Raw genomic sequence first — 23,253 nt, 5'->3', positions numbered from 1 at the left:
AGTGACGTAAGAATGAGTATTCTAATTGATATTAGGCTCTTTTCAGGATTCACCGGTTGAATTAACCGGTTAATCAAGATTTTTTCGGTAGGTCTCAGATTGCCGTTCGATTACTTAAATATTCGAAAACGCTTCGGTTGATTTTCTTAAAATTTGTTTGACAGTTGGCAGCTTTAATAATATCAATTTCTATTTATGTTTATATTTTTTAAACGTTCAAAGCAAACCAGGACAAACTATTGAAAATGCTAGAAAGGTTGTTTTGATGTTTAAGAGACTAAAAACCAAACCGGTTCTGTTGTAAAAGTGTCAGTTTTTGTCAGTTTATGGCTTTTATAGTCGGTACCTGAATGAACAAAAAAAAATTAAAAAAAAATTAAATACCAAATTAAAAATATATCCACAATACAAAAAATCAAAATGAAAATTGAGCAACAACAAATTTACAAAAACTAAGCCGCAAAAAATACAAAATTAAGTTAGGAATCCGAGGAAGAATCTATTTGCCCGGGCTTCCACCTTAAAATCCCGGTTAATCCGATGCCTCGCAACCAGCTGATTTCACCGGTTAATTTTGAAACGCCTCGGTTACTGCTGGTGCAACCCGGTTCATCTGTGGCGCCACCCTACCAAGTAGTCGCCAACGCAAGCAAGTGCTTGTTCCGCGACCTGAGTTCTAGCCGTCTTGCCGATGTCACGTAGACGTCAATGGTGAGGATTGTCAAAAAAGTGCAAGTCAGTCGGTCACGTTTGATTTATCTCGAGAAGTTCTCTCTGTTTTTGTTAATTTAGTTTTAGTCAAATAAGTTGTAGAGAAGTGAATAAAAACCCTAATCTCATGTTCGGGGTTGTTGTTAATTCGACCTCCACAGTGTAGCATAAAAGCGGCCACCCGCGCGAGACTCATAGTGGATCTCGGGCGGAGTGCACTTAACACGAGGCAACAAGTCGCGTGTTCCTCACGCCTTCACTCAAAACCCCTTTAAGCTCTAAAGTGGTGACCCCGTCTTTCTCAAAAGAGAGTGTTAACGTTTTTCGTGCTATAACTTAAAAGCTCAGTGCGTGTGTGAAAATCGAGATCCTAATTCCTAATTGGTGAGTGCAAAAAACCAACATTTTATTCGTTTGACCTTGCACCGCGCACCAACGACATCATGCAAGAAAACAATAGCTTCACGGTGGAGACAAGTGGAGGCTTTGACCAGCAACAGCTTGACCAATATGCCAATCTGGAAGCCCAACAAGAACAGCTGCGACAGCTACAACAACAAATTCAGCAGCTTATGCAACAACAGGCTCCAGGCCAGCAAGATTCTGAAGGAGGCAGTGTCACGGCTACATCTTATAAACTAAAAGAGTTTGAGATCCAATACCCAGAAGCTTGGTTTGCAAAAGCAGAACTAGAGTTCCAGAAGGATCGCACTACCAGTGACTCGTCAAAATTTCATGAAATTTTATGTGCTTTACCCTCTAACATAGTCGAACAACTCTCGGACATAATATACACCCCACCTGCCCAAGACAAGTATGCAACACTAAAAGCTCGCATGCTCAAGAGGTACGCCGACCCAGAAGTTAAAAAACTTGAAATTCTACTCAGTGGCGTAGAACTTGGTGACAGAAAACCATCGGAGCTGTTCAGATGTTCATGCAAAATTTAGCAAAAGGTAATGTTTCTGATTTATATTTACTAACACACTGGCTCAGCTTACTGCCAGCAAACATTCGTCCCATTCTCAAAGCTCTTAAAACCGACAACGTTGATAAGACGCTGGAAGCAGCAGACTCAATCATTGACACACCAAAAGCACCATATACATTTGCCGTCGGTACACCTACCCATGCAAGTGCCAGCTTAACCCCGCCAGTCGCCGCAGTTCAACGCACTTCAAAGTTTGGTGAACTAAAATCTTTATTAATTGACTTGCTTTCAGTATCTAAAGAAATCCTGGTGCGTGTTAGTGACAAAAATACACAGCGCCAGTCCAGGTCTCAGGACCGAGATAACAGGGGCAACAGAGACAACAGAAGGAGTGGCCGCTCCAACTCAAGAGCAAGGCCTCACACAAATGGTATGTGCTATTACTACTCTAGATTTGGAGCATCAGCAGCTCGGTGCAACATGCCATGCACATTCCACTCCAAGCAGCATCAACAGCAGCGTGGTTCGGGAAACCCATAGAGCTGCTGCCTGGCCAGTCACCAAGCAGGAGCGCACCCATTGGAGAAACATCACCATGCAAGCCGTGGAGAGAGAACCGTCTTTATATGTATGACAAATCTTCTGGTACACGTTTTTTGGTTGACAGTGGCTCTATTGTGTCCATATTGCCACACAAAACTCACGACAGCAGACACCAGCAATGTGAGCCATCTCTTGCAGCCGCAAATGGTTCACCCATTCGCACCTTTGGAAGGAAACTCATGCAGGTTGACCTTGGTCTTCGACGCTCATTTGCCTGGTCCTTCATTCTTGCCGAGGTGAAAATGGCAATTTTAGGTTCTGACTTTCTCTCTTTCTACGGCCTACTCCCTGATCTTAAACGAAAGCGACTCATTGACGAAACTACGGTTTGTTCAACTCCTGGAGACAGTCGGTTCACGTTTGCTTTATCTCAAGAAATTCTCTCTGTTTTCGTTAATTTAGTTTTAATCAGAAAAGTTGTAGAGAAGTGAATAAAAACCCTAAGCTCATGTTCGAAGTTGTTGTTAATTTGTTGTAAACCGTTGTCCCCACAGTGTAGCACAAAAGCGGCCGCCCGCGCGAGACTCATAGTGGATCTCGGGCGGAGTGCACTTAACACGAGGCAACAAGTCGCGTGTTCCTCACGCCTTCACTCAAAATCCCTCTAAGCTCTAAACATCCACACATGAGTTCTAAAAAGCGCCCATTTCGAGCGAAAACAGGTCGAAATAAATATGACGACGTTGACTTGGCGACCTTTGCGGATTTCGACTGAGCTATGGATATGACGTCATTGAATCACTAGTCGAAATTAATTTCAACTTAAAGAAAGTGATTAAAATTTTCACTTCGAGTCGAAATTATGGAATGGAATTAGTCCGATGTCTATTATTATTGTTTGTGTTTTGTCCGTGATATTTTTAAAAAAAATTTCATCCTCTAAAGTCGAAGTTTAGTATTTACTTAACTATCAAGATTATTATTTACTTAACTTAAAAGCTATTTTGTGGTGAGACATACCTATATTTCATAGACGTAACCCTAGATTTTAGTTTTCTATTCATTTCTTGTGTTTTTAACAAATAAAATATATATTAATATTTCCTATTTTACAGTGTCTTGCAGGTACTTCGTAGAATTAGTTACAAATAATAGTACTCCTTTATTTATTTGTTTTGGGGGAATTAAAAGTTGAAGAAAATAGACGTGCACAACCACTTATATTAAAAATACTGCGAGATACGCAAAACTCATTCTCATTGAGCAATACTCAATTTAGATTACTTCTTGGTTTCACAAGCTTTATCAAGAAATAAATGTAGAATAATGATGTTTATAATTTACACTGGCTAAAGTACAATCTGAAAACAGATTATTAATATGAAATAAATGCCTGTAGTAATAAAATCTTTGACAAGCTTTTGGTCTAGTGGTCTTTTTTCATTAGTGTTGCGCATAAAAAAATTAACAAAATCTCATTACTAAGTCTATATTTATAGCTTACATCTTCATTACAAAAAAATTTGATCGAGTCTCTATAGCCCCTATATGATACTAGTAAAAAAAAACAAACGACAGAATATCCCTAGATGTAACTAGAATCGAAATTGTTAAGAATCGCCAACAAACGCGTCATATATAGTCGCTTTGAAATTTTGACATCGAAATGAAATAGAATCAGCGCTCTGTTTTTGAAGTTAGCCACTGAATACTAATCACAATAAAACATATCTCCTCTATGAAAGAGGAAAGAAGGCAAATTGTTGGGCCTAAATGTTGAATTTCGTAGTTGCTAGAGGAAATTCATGCTGGTATATCAGGAGGGCATTTTGGAGTAGTAGTAATCATAGGGAGACAGTGTCCGGCGGGTAGGTCTAAAAGTCCTTTCCCGTCAACACCTAAAACCTCGTCATCACCACCGACCACCCTTTCCAGTATCCCTAAACAGGCGACTCGTCCTCCTAATAAACAAGTGCAGGCCTTCCCAGTTAAGCTCCTTTAGTTCCTCTCGTCGCAGGAACGGAGCACCCATGTTTTCTCTCCTGATCCTAGTCCATCGCATTCTCCTATAAAATGATATGCCATTTCCTCCGCCAGACCACACCTAGGCCACAGCGGGCTAGGCACTATGCCTAAGATATGCAGATGTCGGTTGAGTCTGCAGTGACCTGTTAGAACTTTGTCGGTCAGGTTTGCTATAATCCCTCTGTGCCGGGACAGCAGCCACGCTATCCTAGCTTTAGTTTTTTGGATTTGATAGCAGTTATTTCTTTGGCCTGTCGCCAACCGCTGTTCCTATTCCAATTTTTCCTGGATTTTTCCCATGCCCAGTTGTCTAAGATATAGGAAAACTGTCTTTTATTTAGTCCAAGTTAGGGTTCCGGGCGTCGCGTACTCGTTCGCCCGCTCATTCCCGTCCACTCCCCTGTGTCCGGGAACCCAACACACTAGAATCATCTTCCTTCTACCCAATGTGTCTAGTGCATCCCTGCACTTGGGCCCGTTTGGAGCTGGTCCTGGGTGCTTGGATAGCTTTTAACGCAGCCTAGCTGTCGGAGTAAATGATTATTTAGCCCAGGAAGATATTAAGCGCTGCACCTGGTGTGGTTTTTATCCCACATATGAGCATTTAAAGACCTGTTTGTTGCCGTTCACCAAACCACGCAGCCTTACACTATTCCAGGTCTGATTACAGCAGTATATAGCTAGTGCAGGATGTTGGGCTTTATATCACACTTCCTGCTAACTACCGTTTAAAGTTGCCACAAGATTGCGATTCCTTTGTGGACTACCTCGGTGACATGTTTAATCCACGTTAGCTTGCTGTCCAGGTACTACACGTCTAGGTACTTGACCTTTTGCCTCTTGTGCAAAGAGGCAAAAGGTAAGAGACCGTCACGAGACCTCTTGGCGATAGGCAACTACCTTGCGGGCACCCACCACCCACCCCGGTCACTTACAGCTGGGCTGGGCTGTCCTCTCTCGCAGCGCTGATCTGACCCCTCAACGGATCAATGAATGGTGTGCTCCTGGTCTGTAGAGCCTCGCAGATCTGGTCTTCGCCTTATCGAAGTCACCCTCAACGTCAAAGAAGGAAGCTAGTGCATCTTCCTTATTGTTGATGGCTCTCTCTGCTTTTTCATCTACGGCGTCTAGAGCAGTTTCAGTAGACCGCCCTTTTAAGTACGCATGTTGATTTTTTTGCAGTGGATTTGCCTTTAAAATCACCTCAGTTAAATGTTTGTCGATCATCCTTTCTAAGGTTTTCGTTAGAGAGGACGTTAATCCCTTGGGCCTATAAGACTTGGCTAGGCTGTAGTACTTTTTGCCCGCTTTGGGGCTAAAGACCACATTCGCTGCCCTCCATGTCTTCGGTACATATCCCATTGCTACGCTAGCCCGGAAGACATACTTCAGTTGAGGAAGAATTAAATCCAGGCCCGACTGCAGCATCAATTTATTTAACACTAATTTGCAACTCCCTTATCACAATCTAGCACTGTTAGAGAATCCTCGTTATATGGTGTGGTATAATAGTGACAATCCGGCAACACCGAGTGTACGGAGGACAGACCGGGAGAGGGAGAACGTGAATTGGCAGTTTTTGGGCAGCCTTGAGCCGGGACTCAACTGGGTGAAATAGATAGGTGTGAATTACCCCTTTAACCCGTGTCCTACCTATCATAACATATGGGTGTAAAACTGTTCAATAAATTGCCTATTCATATAAAGAAAATGAATTTTTCTATGTTTAAAAATAATACTTCAGATTTTCTAATAGCTTCGGCACCATATAACTTAGAGGAATTTTAAATAATGGATTTGGCCTGACCACTTGTCTTTAATATTTGCATTTGACGCATTTTAAATAAATATTTCTTTTCTCACTCATATTGTATTGTCTATTCTATAATGGTTATTAAATGTTTATTTTAGAAGGTGTTCTGCTTGGTTAAAATAGATTGTTCGTAGCAATTTTTTTTTTGTGCAAATTCTTTTTATATTTATGATAATCTGTTAAGAGTGGAGTACCCGTAGGTACGTTTTGAAGTATATTTAGTAGTTTTTTCAAGTTAGGCCCGTCTTAGAATTAGAATTTCCTGCGCTTAATTAAATTTAAATTTGGCGCCGGATTTAAGGACGTTTTTTTCAAATCTGATTGGTTAAACGGGTTGCCAATAGAGTTATAAGCTTACAAATGTCAAAATTAGTTCCAATTATGACTCCTTCAGTAGAGGGCCAGAGAATTTCCCATTAATAAGCCACCCGCATTTCTCTATATTATGTTTTGTGACTGTGCTTATAAACATTTAGATCTCCTAAAGGGTAGGAATTATTACATTCACCTTTTGCAAGCTAACTTCACACCAATATTTTAAGTAAAGCATTTCGATTGGTTGAACTTCTTAGTTATAACTTTTCCAATAAGAGGGCGCTGATTTTAAATTGTCGATTGACATAAGTCATGTCAACCGTTGTCAATTTTGCCACAGGGAAAATCGGAAATCCTGCAACCTGCAAAATACATAGTGCATAGGGAAGCTTTTTATTTTTAAATAATAAAGTTTTCCCACCTCAGATGAGATAATAATAATTAAAAAATGGCAAGTATCGGCTTTCGGTGGCTGGATATTCTGGAAAAGGAGTTCGACAAGGCTTTCGTTGATTTGGATTTGAGTTTAGGTGAGTCCCAAGGGTTGTAATTTAATCAAAATAATGTCTGGGCTGTGATTGATTTTCAGAGTTTTGAGTCATTTTACCTTTTTTTTTTTTGGGGAAAAAACCTATGGGGTGCTTGAACTTATATTATCTTTTTTTTGTAGGAGATATAGGAGCAGAAGAGGCAACTGCAGTGTTCAATGCTAGACAGAAGCTTTGTACATTAGGATCATGTTTTGCACAATTATCACACAAGTCCCAGACAATTTTTCAAAACAGTGCTAAATTGGAGGTAAGAAAAAATTACATTTGATAAAAAAAAATAGTTTAATATTCTCTTATTTACTGAAACGTTTTATATCAAGCTTTTAAAGAACAGCACAACTAAAGTATAATGATTAATTAACCTATGTTAGTATCATATGTTTAAAATAATATGAGAATATTTATTAGTTATTCTAAAATTACAATTTTACATAAGTTTTACAGTAATTTGATTTATTATTCTGAAGAATCACCATTTGTGTAGTCAACTTCAGTGGAAGTAAATAATATATTTTCAGTATTTATTTCTGTAGACACCACATCTTCATCATATTCATCACCTTCGGTATTTTCAACATTTTGATCATCATCTACATTGAACCTTGATGTGAAGATGGGTCTTTGGATTTGCTTCCTCCTCTTTTTCTTTGTTTTGTTCTTTTTAACTTTGCTTGTGCAATTTACTGTTTCTTGTGCATTTGGGACACCCGCTCTTATGTTTATGAAATTTGCCCATTGTGGTATGCAATCATCCTTTGTACCCATCTTCTTAGTTGTAGATGATAAATCTAAAGAATTTAAAGTTGTTGTTTTTAAATCTTGATTCTGTTTGTTTGTGGTTGTGTTTTTAGCGTTTGAAGGTGGTGGAGCTCCAAATATTTCTAGAAATACCTTGCTAAGGTCTTCATTATTTTCAACATGAGTTACTTTTTCAGTTGTAGATGATAAACCTAAAGAATTTAAAGATGTTGTTTTAAAATCTTGATTCTGTTTGTTTGTAGTTATGTTTTTAGCATTTAAAGGTGGTGGTGTTCCAAATATTTCTATAAGTACCTTGCTCAGATCTTCATTAGTTTCAACATGAGCTACTTTTTCAGTTGTGGTTGAAGATGGATTTTGCCAAATCACTTTTTCTTGATTTTGATGTGTTATAACATCATCTTCAACAGTCTCGTTACAAATAGTAAAATCACCTCTTACATCTATTAAATGCCTATAATTCTGCACACATTTCCTTTTTGGTAATTCAGTTTTCAGTGTAGAGGAATTATCACTAGATTTATTAATATGATTTTGAAGATCCATTATAGTCATTTTAATTTCCTTAAGTGTTTTGTGCATATCCTCACTTAAATTTAAGTGTTTAGTAAATGTTGGTATTATTTGTGTCAAATCCGTTGTTCCTGATGGTTGATTCTTCATTTGTTTGTTCCAGCTGTCAAACAAATTTATCATAATGGACACATTTGATGATACATCTGATAAAACATCCTGAAACAAAGTATATAGTTTATTACTTTTTAATTTAATTATGACTGACTTTTGATTAAATTTAAAGCAAGATGCATTTAAATGTAGAGATGGTTTGTTCTCTTTATATCCAAAAGAAAAAGTGACTGATTAATTTAGTTTAGTAAATGGGTTGTTACTATAAGATGACTCATATTGACTTTTAAAAATGATTTTTTCTTATTATTATATAATTTAAAATATCTTTGTTAGAGTAAATACTAGTGCTGGCAACCGAAATCGATTTTTCGGTTAACCGACTAACCGGTTTTCGGTTAACCGCGGTTTTCGCCAAAACCGAAAATCGGATATTTGATTAATCGGTTTTCGGTTAACCGATTAACCCAAAACCGGATATTCGGTTAATTGGTTTTCAAAAATAGATTAATCGGTTTTCAATTAACCACGGTTTTGGTTAATTAAAACCGAATATAAAGCAAATCGGTTTTTGAGTAAATCAAATACCGAATAATCAATTTTCGGTTTACCGCCGTTTTTGAACTTTTGACCAAAACCAAAAACCTATTAGGTGGTTAATGGATTGTTGGTTGACTATGACCGTGATTTTAAAGGTAAACCAACCAAATCAAAATGAAAAAACGGCTTTGTTAAGTTGAATTTTGGTTAGCAGTGAGCAGTTTGGGTAGCAGGATTCTAGAATATTTATTGGAAATTGACTTTGGACAACTTAAATAAAACTCCATAAATTGATTAAATTAATACATATTTTTAATTCAAAATAAAGACATAGGTATTCAAAATAAAAACATATAATATTCTTGATAATAATATGCATTTTTCAACCCTAAAAAATGCAAGTCAAGGAAAACTACTAGTTTTAAGAATTTGGAGTTTTAGATTATTGTTAAGAAAAACCAACATATTTACTGTGTTTGCTTTTAAACAGTTTCTTTTAGCTGAAACTATATTCCCTGCATCTGACGATCAAAAGACTCGCTCTGAAGGTGTAGAAGTTGCTGGTATGGCAAGATATTTACGAGCTAATTGACTCATAAAAGGAAATCTTGGCTCGTTTACTTTCCACCAATCTAATGGGGATCAGTTTTTATCTATTTGATTTTCTTTGGCATATATTTCAATTTCCCTTTTAACAGGATCTTGCGACGTGTTGATTTCGTCTTGCAACTTTGTCAGAAAGTGAAAATCTAAGGCCGTATTTTAAAGTGATACAGAAGTCTCATCTAGTGGGGGACCAGCATTAGTAGCTATCGTATTTGGTGTTTGTGACAAAAGCTGGTTGATCTTTAACTTAGTTTTTACAATGGTTCCAAAACTACTTTCGTGCATCTTGTACCGTGAGTTTTACTGCTTTGGCCTGACAGGCGCCTTCAGTGTCATTAACATCAAATATTGACCTTATCTGCTTATTCTGCTTATTATAATATTCGATACAATCTCTTTAAACTTTTTTATTTCAGGCAAGGCAAATTTATCATCAAAAGTTAAAAAATTGTCTAAAAGGGATTGAAGAATTGTCAAAACTATTGATATGGTTGGAGAGTTTTCTGAGCTCATAATTGCTGTAGTTAAGGTAAACGGCTTTAAAGTAACTACGAGTGCCTCTAACATATCCTAATCCGAATCTTTTAATTCAAAACTGATGGCTTGAGACCTGGAGGTAAAAACGCGATTTTGGAGGACGTTTATGACTGCCTGTCATTGCTCAACTAGTCGTTACTTGATTAAAATCGAGTTTTTAATCAGTATTCACCGTAGTATTAAGAATTTTTCTCTTAACTGTAGTTATTCTAGTTCACCATGTGTAAAACACATATCACAGCTCATTCATAGTAAAATCCGTTGTCAAATTGATAGCAATCAAAAACCGATTAATTATAGACTAATCTTTTCCGAATGATTAACTATACATTTTTAATTTTTAGGGTGATGAGGTTTTTTTTGGTTTTTCGGTTTTAAAAACGGTTTCGGTTTTGAAACCAGAAACGGAAAAACCGTTTCTGGTTTCAAATCACCGTTCTCGGTTTTTAAAAACCGTATTTGTTTTTTCGGTTTTAAAACAAAGTTTTCTAATAAACGGTTTTAACCGAAACTGGTTTTTAAAAAAACCGGTTTACCGGTTTCGATTTTGGCCGGTTTTTGCCAGCCCTAGTAAATACATACATTGTTAAAATCTTTTTTGCTCAATGAGTGCCAAAAGAACAAAAGTGATTAAAATTAATCAACAAATAGTGATTAAAATTACTTGAGGCATTCCTCCAATGCTATAGATACTGGATAGCCACTCAATGCCCTCTCCCTAAATAATAAAATGATTTTTGAACTTTCTGTTCATTTATAAAGAAACACACTTAATAAATGTAAATATATTCTTGGTAGATCCAAAGTCTAGTCGAAATCTAAGTCTAATGAGTATCTAGGCCACTAGAGAATTTATTCAAATGATTTTAATCATTACTGAGAGATTTATGATATTAGTCTACAGCTCAGTCTACAGTATTTGACAAAATTAGGGAGACTGAATCATTGAAATAAAATTGTATTCCACTAAGTACTTTAAAATAACACTAAAATAAATTCAAATATATTGCTTTCAAAAATTTGTTAGGAAAATAAAGTTTTAATAGGGGAACCAATGCATGAAATGGCAAGCTCAAGTCTTACAAATGTCGGAATGTATATTTTCTTTAATTGATGAATTTCTCTGAGATCATGAAGGTATATCCTTAGCACCCTGCTTGAAATACACTGATAATAAAAGTAATGGTGCAAACATAACTAAATTAAAAAAAAATTCCCTTATATTCATACATACATTTATAAAAGAAATGCTAAGCCTTAATTATATTCTTTTACAATTGATTAAAGAGCATTTTCCATTTACTACAAAAGCTGTACATACAATACACAATACAAATAAGCAAAAAATAAAGGTTCTTAAGGGAACTTAGGTCTTGTTTTGGACCAAGTTGCAGTGTTGTATATAGTAATAGTAATCTGTCATTATATAAAGTATATATATTATGGTAATTAACCAATTTACAAAATAAATATAGTATATACAATATTCAACAAAATAAGATTATTGAAGTATTAGTACTATCATTAAATATCTAGCATAAATAACAGATAACAGGTAACATCAATAAAATTAAATTAAATATAAGGACATCAATGGTTTAAAACAGAGTAACTGCAATAGAAAAGAAGACACACTTTAAGCAAAGTCAAGATATAAAATTATATTGCACTTAAGCAGATTTTAAAACTGGTTGAAGTGAACTCAGAGAACAATGAAACAAATCTATACTGACACTATTTGAGTTAATCATCATCATTCTACCTATTGCACAGTTTTCACCATACAGTGTTTGATGTTGTTAAAGGTAGAATAATCTAGTCTGTCTGAGCACTGTAGTAGGAGGAACATTTAAATTAAGCTGACACAACAACTCAGGAGACTGTATTACATTGTTAAGAATCTTGTATGTTGTGACAATATCGCAGTTTTTACGTGAAGTCTCCAATTTTTCAATGTTCAGCAATCTATACATTTCACTGTAATTAATATCAATACAAGGAATATTAAGCTTGTAAGCAATGTATCTTATGAATTTACGTTGTACTTTTTCTAGACACATTATATATTTAGCATAATAAGGTGACCATATACATGAATTCGACTCAAGTTGACTGCGAACCAATGAAACATACAGAAGTTTGATGGAATCAATACTGCTGAAATCATGAGTATGCCTCTTAATAAAACCCAACATTTTGTAAGCCTTATTACACAGGTTTTTAATATTTTTTGAAAAAGTACCCCAAGATCACATATCTCTGATACCTTTTCAATAAGTGAACTCATTAGATGGTACTGATGAAATGGTGGACTAAAACTCCTGGTAAATTGAATATATTTGCATTTATTTTCAAATATATTCAAAAAAATAAAGCTTTCCATAAAAACAACATTGACCTAAGTCAAATACTTGAATGCAATTATGCCAATCATTTTGCTGATTTGGCTTGTATATAACATGGCCACATAAAAAAACATTTTCTAGACCCACTGTATAATTCTAAGCATCTAAAACTAAATAGATCACCTAATTTTGTCGAAAGGGTGGGAACTGCGTCTGAGCGTGTGACTGGTTCTGACTCTTTTTTATAGATGAGACCGTAGAGGTTGAAGCTCCCTTTCATTCAACTGCAATATCAAAATTAAAGCATTGTAGTGCATTTTTATTAAATATTCAATCCCTTCGGAATAAGGTGGATGAGCTTCAACTTCTGCTTGTTAATTTTAATTTTCCTGACATTGTTATATTAACAGAACATTGGCTTAGACCTTATGAATGTTTTTGTATTGATGAGTATGTACCACTTTCAGTTTATTATAGAGAAAAATCTCTGCATGGAGGGACTGCTGTTCTATTTAGGAGACATTTTCAAAACTTTTTCTGTACTGTTGATAAGTTTGGTGATGCCTCAGTTGAACAGGTTTTTGAGTGTTCAGTGTGTTTTTGTAAATTGTTTAATATGTACGTTATTTGTATATACCGCCGGCCCTCTGGGGATATCAGTGTATTTCTTGACAGGTTAGATTGTCTTCTGTCCCAGCTCCCTATTCACTCACGTGTTATCTTGGCTGGAAATTTTAATATTAATTATTCAGAGGTTTCCTTACCGCAAAGAATTTCTCTTGATGGAATCTTCAAATCATTTGCACTCACCATGCATGTTAATGCACCCACTCGTATTTCGTCCTTTTCATCGACCACTATTGATTATTTCTGCAGTAATTTGGACGGTGTTACCTGTTCAGTGCACTCAGTGGGTATATCAGATCATGAGGGGGTGTATGTCCAATTCCCTGGTGACTTTAAAAACAAATCTGGCCGCCGCATTGGTTGAAGAGTGTTTAGTGGGAACAATTTGAATTTATTTTCTCAATCCATTTTGTCTGTTAACTGGAATACAATTCGGACTGCTCCACAACCATTTTCTTCCTTTTATTATACATTACATGATAAAATAAATATCTGCTTTCCCTTGGTTAGACTTAAATCCAAGAGACGAAAACCATGGATCACCGCGGGACTAAAAACATCTGCCCAAAATTTGCGATGCTTAGCAAGACGCAAATCTATTGACAAACAATTCATCAGGTCTTATTTTCAGGATCATTTTTTATCAGGAGATTTTATTATCGGAAAATTTAGAAGCGTCTGATAAAAATCAGAAAGGAACTGTATTACAATAAGCGCTTAGACTCGTCCGGTAACAGACAGAAGGAAAGTTGGTTAATCATTAACGAATGTAGGCAGTCTTCTCGTCGGCGGTTGGTTGAATCGGACTTGGGGCCCGATGATTTCAATGACTATTTTTCTAATATTGCTAAGAAGTTACTGGAAGCAGTTCCCAGTGACGGCGATCCATTGCAGTATCTTAATCGGAATGCTATCAACCAATCATTCTTTTTGTTTTCATTCATCATTTTCATTGTTTTGCAACTGTTTCCTGTTATTGGGCAAGTTGCCTGTTGGAAATAAAGGCTTATTATTATTATTATTATTATTATTATTCTTTTTCCACCCTGTAGATGCCACCGAGGTCCTTGAAACAATTCAGTGCTTGAAGAATTATAAGTCTTAGGGTTCCGATGGTATCTCTTCACGTCTGCTGTCACTTCTGCCTGCGAGCGCTTTAGGTGCTTTGGTTTGGGCAATCAATCAGTCATTTCTTCAGGGAGAAGTTTTTCCATCCTGTTTAAAGGAAGCTATGATTATCCCTCTTCATAAGGGTGGTAGCTTGGACCGACCCTTTAACTTCCGTCCCATATCAATTTTGTCTACCCTCTCCAAGGTTCTTGAGCGGCTTGCAAAAAAGAGAATTGTCTCTTTTTTGACCAAATACAATGTGCTGTCCCCTAATCAGTATGGATTTCAGTCATCTAAGGGCATGCAGGATGCCATTTTCAGATTCTTGGAGAGTGTCTATCTATCTATGAACTCCAAGGAGGCTGCAGCAGCGGTGTTCTGTGATCTGTCCAAGGCCTTCGATTGTGTGGATCATGGAATACTGCTGTCAAAGCTTGATTTTTACGGATTTAGGGGAGTGGCTTTGGGGTGGTTGAAGTCATACCTGTCTGGCCGCATCCAGAGGGTGGTTGCATCTGGATTTTCGTCAGGGATAGCACACCTTAAATGTGGTGTACCTCAGTGTTAGGTCCTATTTTATTTTTATTATATGTTAATGACTTGAGCTCTTTATCACTGCATGGACTAGTGGTTCAGTTTGCCGATGATACTAAAATTCTGTGGCATAGCAAAGATCAAAAAGTAGTCAGATCTCTCATAGTAGAGGACCTTCACAAAATTAAAGACTGGTGCATCTGCAACCAGCTTGTATTTAATGTTGATAAGACTTTTGTTCTGGGCTTTAAGTGTAATGTAGAGAGTTTTTTGTTTGATGAGCAGAGCCCACTACATGGTAGGGATTATTGTCGATTTCTCGGCCTCTTCATTGATGAAAGTTTAAGGTTTGACAACCACATTTTGGGCCTCGCGGCTAAACTTTCTTCTGGTTGTTTTGCAGTCAGGGTTTTATTTATATATTTTGGTTTTATTATATTTTTACTTATATTTTTAAGTTTAAAACATTAAAGCATAGAGAACAACAAAAATATGTGAAAATTATCACTGTTAATGGAAAATCAAAAAGGATTTGGACTAATAAAGACTATACTCAAAAAACAAAGAGAATTTTAATTCAATAACAGAAAATGATTTTAATAACTTTTTTAAGCTGTCAGAATGGCTTCACAAAAAATTTAATATTCTTCCTTCATCTTTCTTGCTCCTAGTATTAAATTTATAAAAACAATAAGAAATGGTACCTGGAGTAATCATCCTTATCAATTCTTCAAAGTTTCATCCACAGAGAAAAAATGAGACAAAAATGAAAAATGCAATTATTTTCTAATATGATTTGTTCTGGTTCTATCCAAAACAATTGAACTTGCATTTTTAGAAAGAATTAAAGTAATTATCTCCAAAAATTATTTACTTTCTGCATCTCAGTTTTAGACATAGTCTGTTTTACTTAATACAGAGGTTAATTACTTATACAGAGGTTGATATGGTGTATAGAATAAGAAGAATTTCATACCAATTTATAAAGGCCTATAGTTCTGAAAGGTACCAACTTAGGTTAAAATAGGTATACCTCAGGCTTCAATCTTGGGGCCATTATTTTTCCTGCTCTATTTGAAAGATTTGTTTCTTCAAGTAAGTACGGTAATTACAGTTCAATAAGCAGATGATACCAGATTTTATGCATGTGGACTCCCTGGGTATGCTGACAGAAAGATAACAAGTGACAAAAAAGTGGTTTAGTAAATTTGTTGTTGTTGAATATAGAAGAAACCTTCAATATTCAATTCTTCTTAATACCCAATAATAAAATTTTAAACGACACATAGAAAAACTGTCTTCAAAGCTTGGAAGGATAACTTTTTTTACCAGAAAATTATCAACATATTTGAGTCAATAAATTAGTAGAAGTATACATGGCGATGCACTTTTTATTTTTGAATGTTTGTTTTATCGGAAAACAACCTATCTAAATTTATTACTCATGAAAATTTACCTTCCCATGATACTAGGACAAAGTCTTCTATGCAGTTAAGAAAATTTAAAATAAGGATAAAGATCATATTAATTTCTTTATGTCCTTACACCTCAAAAGATTTTTCGAATGTACCACTTGGAAATAATATTTTTTGGTTTTAATTTTTGGAAAAGCCTTATCCTTAAAGTGCAGTATCTTATGCCAACGAAAAAATTAAAATTTTTCTGTGCTAGAAGTAAATCATTTAATTCCAATTTAATAATAAGAAAAATTATAAGAAATGCATTAAATTTGAGAAATGAATACTCTGGGACTTCAGAATATAAACAAATAAACCTGAACTAATAAACCCTCAGATCTCATCTTTATATAGCAATATACAAACCAATAATTATTGTATAACAAAAGAAATATATGATTAAAAAAAAACATGAATGAATTACCCTTATATTTCCCAACTGGTCTTCAGAAAGACACACCTTAGTTATTCAAGACGGAATTATCAGACCTCCAACTAACTAAAATTTGTTTTGCAGACAGGTTATTCTTAAACACTTAGTTCTCCCATTTGTTTATCCTCTAAAGTTAACAATCATTTGTTGATTCTCATTAAATAATTGCTCTTTTATTAATTTTTGGGAGGGATCTGACTTAGTTTTTTATAATTTTTCCTTATGTTAATTTTTTTCTCTTAATTATTGGTCATATACTCTTATTCCCCTTGAAATCTTATTTTTAATCTTCAATGAACAAGTCACTAGTACTAAAGTGCACATTATACAATTTAACTACTTCGTCAGTTACTCCTCTAAACCCATAATTGGTTCAGTGATTGGTGTGTAGCTCTAGTTGGGATTTTTAATGAAACTCTACTTAAAAGAAAGGAGCTGTGGATTTCACGATTCAGGAATTTAAAGAGAACTTAAATTGATGCATTGCATCTTTGTGTTTTTAATGTTTGCAGACCGATTAGCTAACATCTAATATTGTAAGTGTCTGTTTCATTTGGGAACCTATTTTTATAGAGTAAACATTTAAACTTGTCCTGAACTTTTTTGGATATGATACAATTATATTCTAAAACACTACAAACTAAGCTATTCCATGCCATATGGCCATAAATATTTTATAGCCCTAATGTCATTTATTTCATTACAACTTTTTCTAATAAAATGTAGCATTCTAAAACCTTTTATTGTAATTTTGTCCATATGGGTGTTAAAAGTAAATTGCTGGTCAAAAATTACACCTAGGTGATTCGCTGCTTCAACATATTTTAAGACACACTCATTTAATACATACATAGTTATATTTATACGAAACTTTCGTACAATTAAATGAGATAACTTCACATTTTTAAATGTTAAGGTTGTCTTAATGTCCTGTTGTACTAAGGACTAAGGAACGGTCTTTGATGTCTTGATGTTGCCCCACTCAATTTAGCTTGTTGCATATGGTTATTTAAATATGACTATCCAATTCAGGTGACTCAGGAATCAGAAAATTTTAAAAATATTTTAATTGATGTGAGTTTATTTAATATTGTACATGACACAACCAGGTCAGATAGAGATAAGGATTGAATTATTGATCTAGTGTTAACAAACCATCAGAATATGTTTCAAGTTAGAGTATTAGAAAGTCCAAGAATTACTGATCACTACATAATTGAAATTCTGCACAACAATGTATATTCAAGAGAGCCCAAAATCTTGCAAAGTCGGGGAAGATATATTGATTTTATCAGTTTAAACAATCTACAGGAACAGCGCAATTTTAATTTTGATCATGCTAATATGAATGAAAAGTATAATAAATATATTAGTATCATAATAAATGCATTAGATGTTATAGCTCTGTTAAGAACAAGTAAAATTTATCCTAGATATAAAGTTTGATGGAATGATCTTGTTGAAGCTGCTACTAGAAATAGGGATGTAAGCTATAAGTTATTTACAAAAAATAAAACTTCTGAAAACTTCAATAATTACAAAGAAAAAAGAAACTTAGCAGTAAGAATAGTAAGGGATGAAAAGAGAAAGTACTATGAAGATAAAACATATAAAAACAGGGGAAATCCAAAAGAGATGTGGAAAACTTTGCAAGAATTAGTATATAGTTTAGTTAATGACTTAAGACTGATTAATATTTTATGTGCGTTAGACAAAATACTGGAAAGAGTGGTGTATACAGAGCTTGTTATACACCATAATCAGTGATTTTAAATCTGGCTTTAGAGAAAGGTTTAACTGTGAAACTGCTTTTCAGGGTGTGTTGGCTGATTGGAAATTGTTATAGAAATTTGTTATTTAACATGTTTCGTTACATAGTCTAGACCCGGCTTAACCCAGATGCAAAAGTGATCTCAAAAAATGTGGTTCCAGATAAACTGCATGGATAACAAGTATTCTGGTGTGGCAAAAGTATATGAATAACTCGAAACATAATCGCGCGGTCTCTGCGAACTTACACGGAATAATCATAATTCTCGTACTTAACATGCGATCGCGTGCAAAAATATGGGATGTTCTAGGATCTAATAGTAGTGTGGATGCAAGGGAGAATCGAAATACATATAGTGTTGAAGCTTTCTCATTAGGGTTAAGGAAATTGTGACTAAATGGTTATTTTATACTATAATTTTATCATACCTCAATTTTTTTCCCTCTTCTCTTAGGCAAAACATCTTGAAGATATGTAAATAATGAATTTATATAGAACTTAATATCTTGCAGCTCTTTTGCAGTATTGTCATTTGCCAGGACACTCTTTTCGAATAGTGATATTATATTTGTATTTGCCTGATTTAAATTCCTGTGTGCCTTAGAATCGTGGTTTTTTACAGTTTTATCCAGGCTCTTCAAATCTTTCATTACTGTAGTCATTCTGAAATAGATAAAAAAAATTATGGAACGTGTCGCAGGTTTAGGACTTCAAATAAAACTGATTTTATTTCAGAAAAATTGCCGACGTTTCTGCCTTTATTTAGACCATCTTCAGGGCTGAAAATGACATGTTACACTTTACAATTAAATTAACAAATAAATAAATAAATAAATTAAAACATTAAATATAAAACACTGTAAAACAGGCTTATTTTCTTATGTTTGCATAAAATTTTAAAGATTATAATTTACAAAAAAAAGGGAGAGAAAGCATGTACAGTAAGAGATAGTGTTAAGATGTACATAACTATTTCTGTTTAAAAAATTTAATGTCCAGTGATGAAATAAGCAGATATAATGAAGTGTTGTACATCTACCTCATAAAATTTAATTAAAAAAAAACACAATTTAAGAAACAAAACAAAAACACTCATCGGCGACTGCTATTGAAATCCATCAAGCTATGCACCAGTGATACCAATAACTGCCAGAATGCTATTAGCAATATTCTTTAAGATAGTAGTTTTTGTTTTATTGTTTAATAAGAATTATGTTCCTTCATTGGTGGTTTAATGTTATGTTTATAGATGTACAGTAACTGATTATATCGGGCACTAAGATTTTGGGTGTCTGTTCTACAATTTACTGTGTCATTATAGACATTTCCGCTTCAAAATTTTATTTATATATTTTTATCTCTGAAATGTTATTTATTCATATTATTGTTTTTTTATCATATACAGTATTGTGCATAAATATACGAGGCATGTCCAGAAAGTAAGTGTACTGAGCCTGTCACGGCGGTAGGGAATTGTTTTTCCACATGTTGGCTGCACTGCCGCATAGCGTGATTTCTCCCCTCCACAACAAGACCGCTTCGAGGTCAGTACGTTGAGAACTATAGACGCAGCAACACGTTTAGTGAGAAATGTCAATCCAATCTCCCGCCAAGTGTGAAATACGCGGCGTTATCCGTTATCTCGTTTGGAAGGGATTAACTCCGGTTGAGGTTTGTAATGAGGTACAAACTGCATATGGTGATAAAGCTCGCTGAATCGTACAAGTGTGTTCAAGTGGTGTCGCGAGTTTAAAAATGGTCGTACATCTGTGCATGATGATCAGAGGAGCGGAAGGCCTTAAATTGTGACTGAAGAAATTTTGGAAAAAATCGAAAATGCGATCCGTGACGATCGCAGATTGACCGTGGATGAATTTTCTGCAATGTTTCTACAAATCTCGAGATCTCTGCTACACGAAATCATCACAGAAACCCTCGGATATCGGAAACTGTCGGCGAGGTGGGTCCCAAAACAGCTGACAGACCAACACAAATTGAATAGAGTTGAGGCCGGGCAAGAGTTTTTGAGACGCTACACACTGCATGGCGATGAATTTCTCCGCTCCATCGTTACTGGAGATGAAACTTGGGTTGCCCACTACACACCAGAAACCAAAAGGCAGTCTCAACAATGGCGTCACACCTCTTCACCCTCTGCCAAAAAGTTCAAAACGACAATTTCATCCAACAAAATCATGGCATCCGTGTTTTGGGACTGTCAAGGCATAATTCTTATTGAAAATTTGCCTCAAGGGGAGACCATCAACGCTGCAAGATACTGTCAGAACCTAAGAAAATTACGGAGGGCAATTCAGAACAAGAGGAGAGGCATGCTGACAAAGGGAGTCTGCCCGCTGCACGACAATGCCAGACCACACACAGCTAACGCCACGAAAAACCTGCTCGCCTCGTTTAAATGGGATGTCCTGGACCATCCTGCGCATTCCCCTGACCTAGCACCGTCAGATTACTACCTCTTTACCTCCCTGAAGCTGCACATGGGTGGAAAAAAGTTTTCAACCGACCAGGAGGTGAAGGAGGAGGTGGAGAAGTGGACGAAGGGATTGGCGAGAAACTACGTCGAGGAGGGCATCAAAAAACTGATACCCCGGTACACCACCTGCATTGAGAGGAATGGTGACTATGTCGAAAAATAGTTTAGATATGTACTAATGTAAACAGATATTTTTTTTGTTCAAATAAAAAAATTTATAACCTATAAAAATTTAGTACACTTATTTTCTGGACATGCCTCGTAGCAACAAGCTATGTTTTCAAAAATATTATTTGCTCCTTTATTAATTCCATATTATTTCTTTACTTTTAAGTACACGCCTCTGTATTATTTATAAATATACCGAGATATCATAAGAATGCCAATGCAGAGGAAGGAACTTCATGTTTGTTTATTTAGACAATGTGCACAAATATAGCAACATTCTGGTTTCGCATTTATTTTATCAGTTATATATCGATTTACCTGCTGTAAAGTTGTTATTTTTGAATCTCAGAATTAACTTAAAATGGCTCGCTCAAAAACCGTCTCTGGTGATGTAAGAAAAATTATTGTGGAGCATTACGAAAATGGTGTTAGGCAGAGTGACATTGCAAGAAGCTTACGGCTTCACAGGTCAATCGTATCCAGAGTTTGCAAAAAATTTCGCCTTACTGGAACAGCTGCACCGGCGCCCATTCCTGGTAGACCCAGAAAAACAAATTTGAGGATGGATAGGCAGCTGCTACGAATTTCCAACGAAAATCCTTTTTTGTCTTCTTCCCAAATTTTGGCAAAATTAAAAGAGGGTGGAGGAGTAAACCTCGGTTCCAGTACCGTAAGGAGAAGATTACTTGAAGCCAACTTACCTGCTCGTAGCCCCGCCAAAAAACCGTTACTCTCAAAGAAGAACGTCAAGGTTCGTTTTCACTTTGCCCAATCTCATGTCCACTGGTCTGTAGCTGATTGGAAGAAAGTCGTATTTAGTGATGAATCTTAATATAATTTATTCAGGACTGATGGAGTGATGTACGTCAGACGCCCCAGTGAACCAAGATTAAACAAAAGTACATTTGCCCCACAGTTAAACATGGAGGGGGAAATATTCTTGTATGGGGATGTTTCTCTGCTCGTGGCATGGGACCCATAGTAAGTATAGTGGGCAAAATGGATCGTTTCATGTACAGAGACATTTTGCAAACACATTTAGTGCCATATATGGATGAAGTCATGCCAGTAATAGCCATATTTCAGCATGACAACGATCCAAAACATGCTTTTCAATTTGTTAAGAGGTGGCTATCCGATGAAAAAATAAATGTAATGGTCTGGCCATCTCAATCGCCAGACCTAAACCCTATAGAGAATTTATGGCATTACATTGACACCAAAATCAGGCACCTAACATGCTCTAATACAAATATTCTCTTTGAAAGTGTAAAAGGCTTGGAAAGAAGTGAACAATGACTATATTATGAAATTAATTGAGTCCATGCCAAGATGATGTGCAGATGTTATAAAGGAGAAGGGGTACTACACGAAATATTGAATTGATTTTAATTTAGTTGGGTTATATTTTTTTTAGAATAAAAACTATTATTTGTTGCTATAATTTTGAATAATAAATTTGCATAAAACAATTTGGTGTTTTATTTATTATGATACAAAAAATATGATAATATGAAAATATAAACAGGCTTTAACTATTCTTGTAAATAATATATAGACCTTACTTATAAAATAGATACTAAAAGATACAGTGAGGGACAAAAGTATTGGCACATATTGATTTTTATTAAAATTCGTATCTGTCCTCTTAAGCTACTAGACCTATTACATTTAAATATTTTCTAATTTAAAGTGCATACCCAAGAGCATTCGTTTCTTAATATTTAATACAAATTTAATAAATAAAGGCTTTACAAAAGAACCCATATTAATATTCTATCAAAAATCCCATGGACAAAAGTATTGGCACACATGTTTACAAAGTGTTTAAAAATAGGTGCCTTGTATGTGAGAATTTTGAAGCAGTTTTTTTACATTCTGTAACAGAATATTTATATGAAGTAAAATATTTCTTTAGGTTTAGTGCTTATTTTAAGTGCATACATTGCAAATATGGGTTGCAAAGGCCAAGAAACGACTGAATCCGAGCGAAAAATAATTGTACAGCAGCGAAAAGAGGGTAAATCGTATTCAGCGATTGCCCAAATTGTGAAGAAAAGTCGATTTACTGTGCGTAGTGTCTTAAAAAGGTTTGAAACTGCAGAAAATTTCAAACATAAGCCTAGAACTGGACGTCCGCCAAAGTTAACGGAGAGGCAAGAAAGAAAAATTGTGAATAAAATTAAGCAAAAAAGAAGATAGCATCAACGTGAGCTCAAAAACAGTATGAGGAGTTCTTCATAGGGCTCGATATAGTGCCAGAGTAGCTCGGAATAAACCATTTATTAATAAGGTTAACCAAAAAAAGCGTCTTGAATTTGCGAATGCACACTTTCATCAAGATAATATATTTTGG

The 23,253-nt window shown here is 35.3% G+C and overlaps 2 protein-coding genes across 2 annotated transcripts in view; one reads left to right on the top strand and one right to left on the bottom strand.

Annotated features, from left to right (window-relative positions):
• Positions 1–6,658: 6,658 nt before the first annotated feature.
• LOC126743636 (Golgi-associated PDZ and coiled-coil motif-containing protein-like) overlaps positions 6,659–23,253 on the top strand; it is a 98,097-nt gene continuing 81,502 nt past the window's right edge. The window contains exons 1-2 of the mRNA XM_050450824.1: positions 6,659–6,868; positions 7,009–7,136. Of these exons, the coding sequence (XP_050306781.1) occupies positions 6,787–6,868; positions 7,009–7,136 (210 nt within the window). The 5' untranslated portion in view covers positions 6,659–6,786. The remainder of the gene's footprint in view (positions 6,869–7,008; positions 7,137–23,253) is intronic.
• LOC126743628 (myosin-7-like) overlaps positions 7,160–23,253 on the bottom strand; it is a 47,299-nt gene continuing 31,205 nt past the window's right edge. The window contains exons 7-8 of the mRNA XM_050450813.1: positions 18,664–18,898; positions 7,160–8,380 (exon numbers count right to left, since the gene is read on the bottom strand). Coding sequence (XP_050306770.1) covers positions 7,346–8,380; positions 18,664–18,898 — 1,270 coding nt within the window. The 3' untranslated portion in view covers positions 7,160–7,345. The remainder of the gene's footprint in view (positions 8,381–18,663; positions 18,899–23,253) is intronic.

Source organism: Anthonomus grandis, chromosome 13 (assembly GCF_022605725.1).
Source record: "Anthonomus grandis grandis chromosome 13, icAntGran1.3, whole genome shotgun sequence".
NCBI classification, from domain to species: Eukaryota; Metazoa; Arthropoda; class Insecta; order Coleoptera; family Curculionidae; genus Anthonomus; species Anthonomus grandis.
This window is presented reverse-complemented; position numbering and strand designations above follow the sequence as displayed.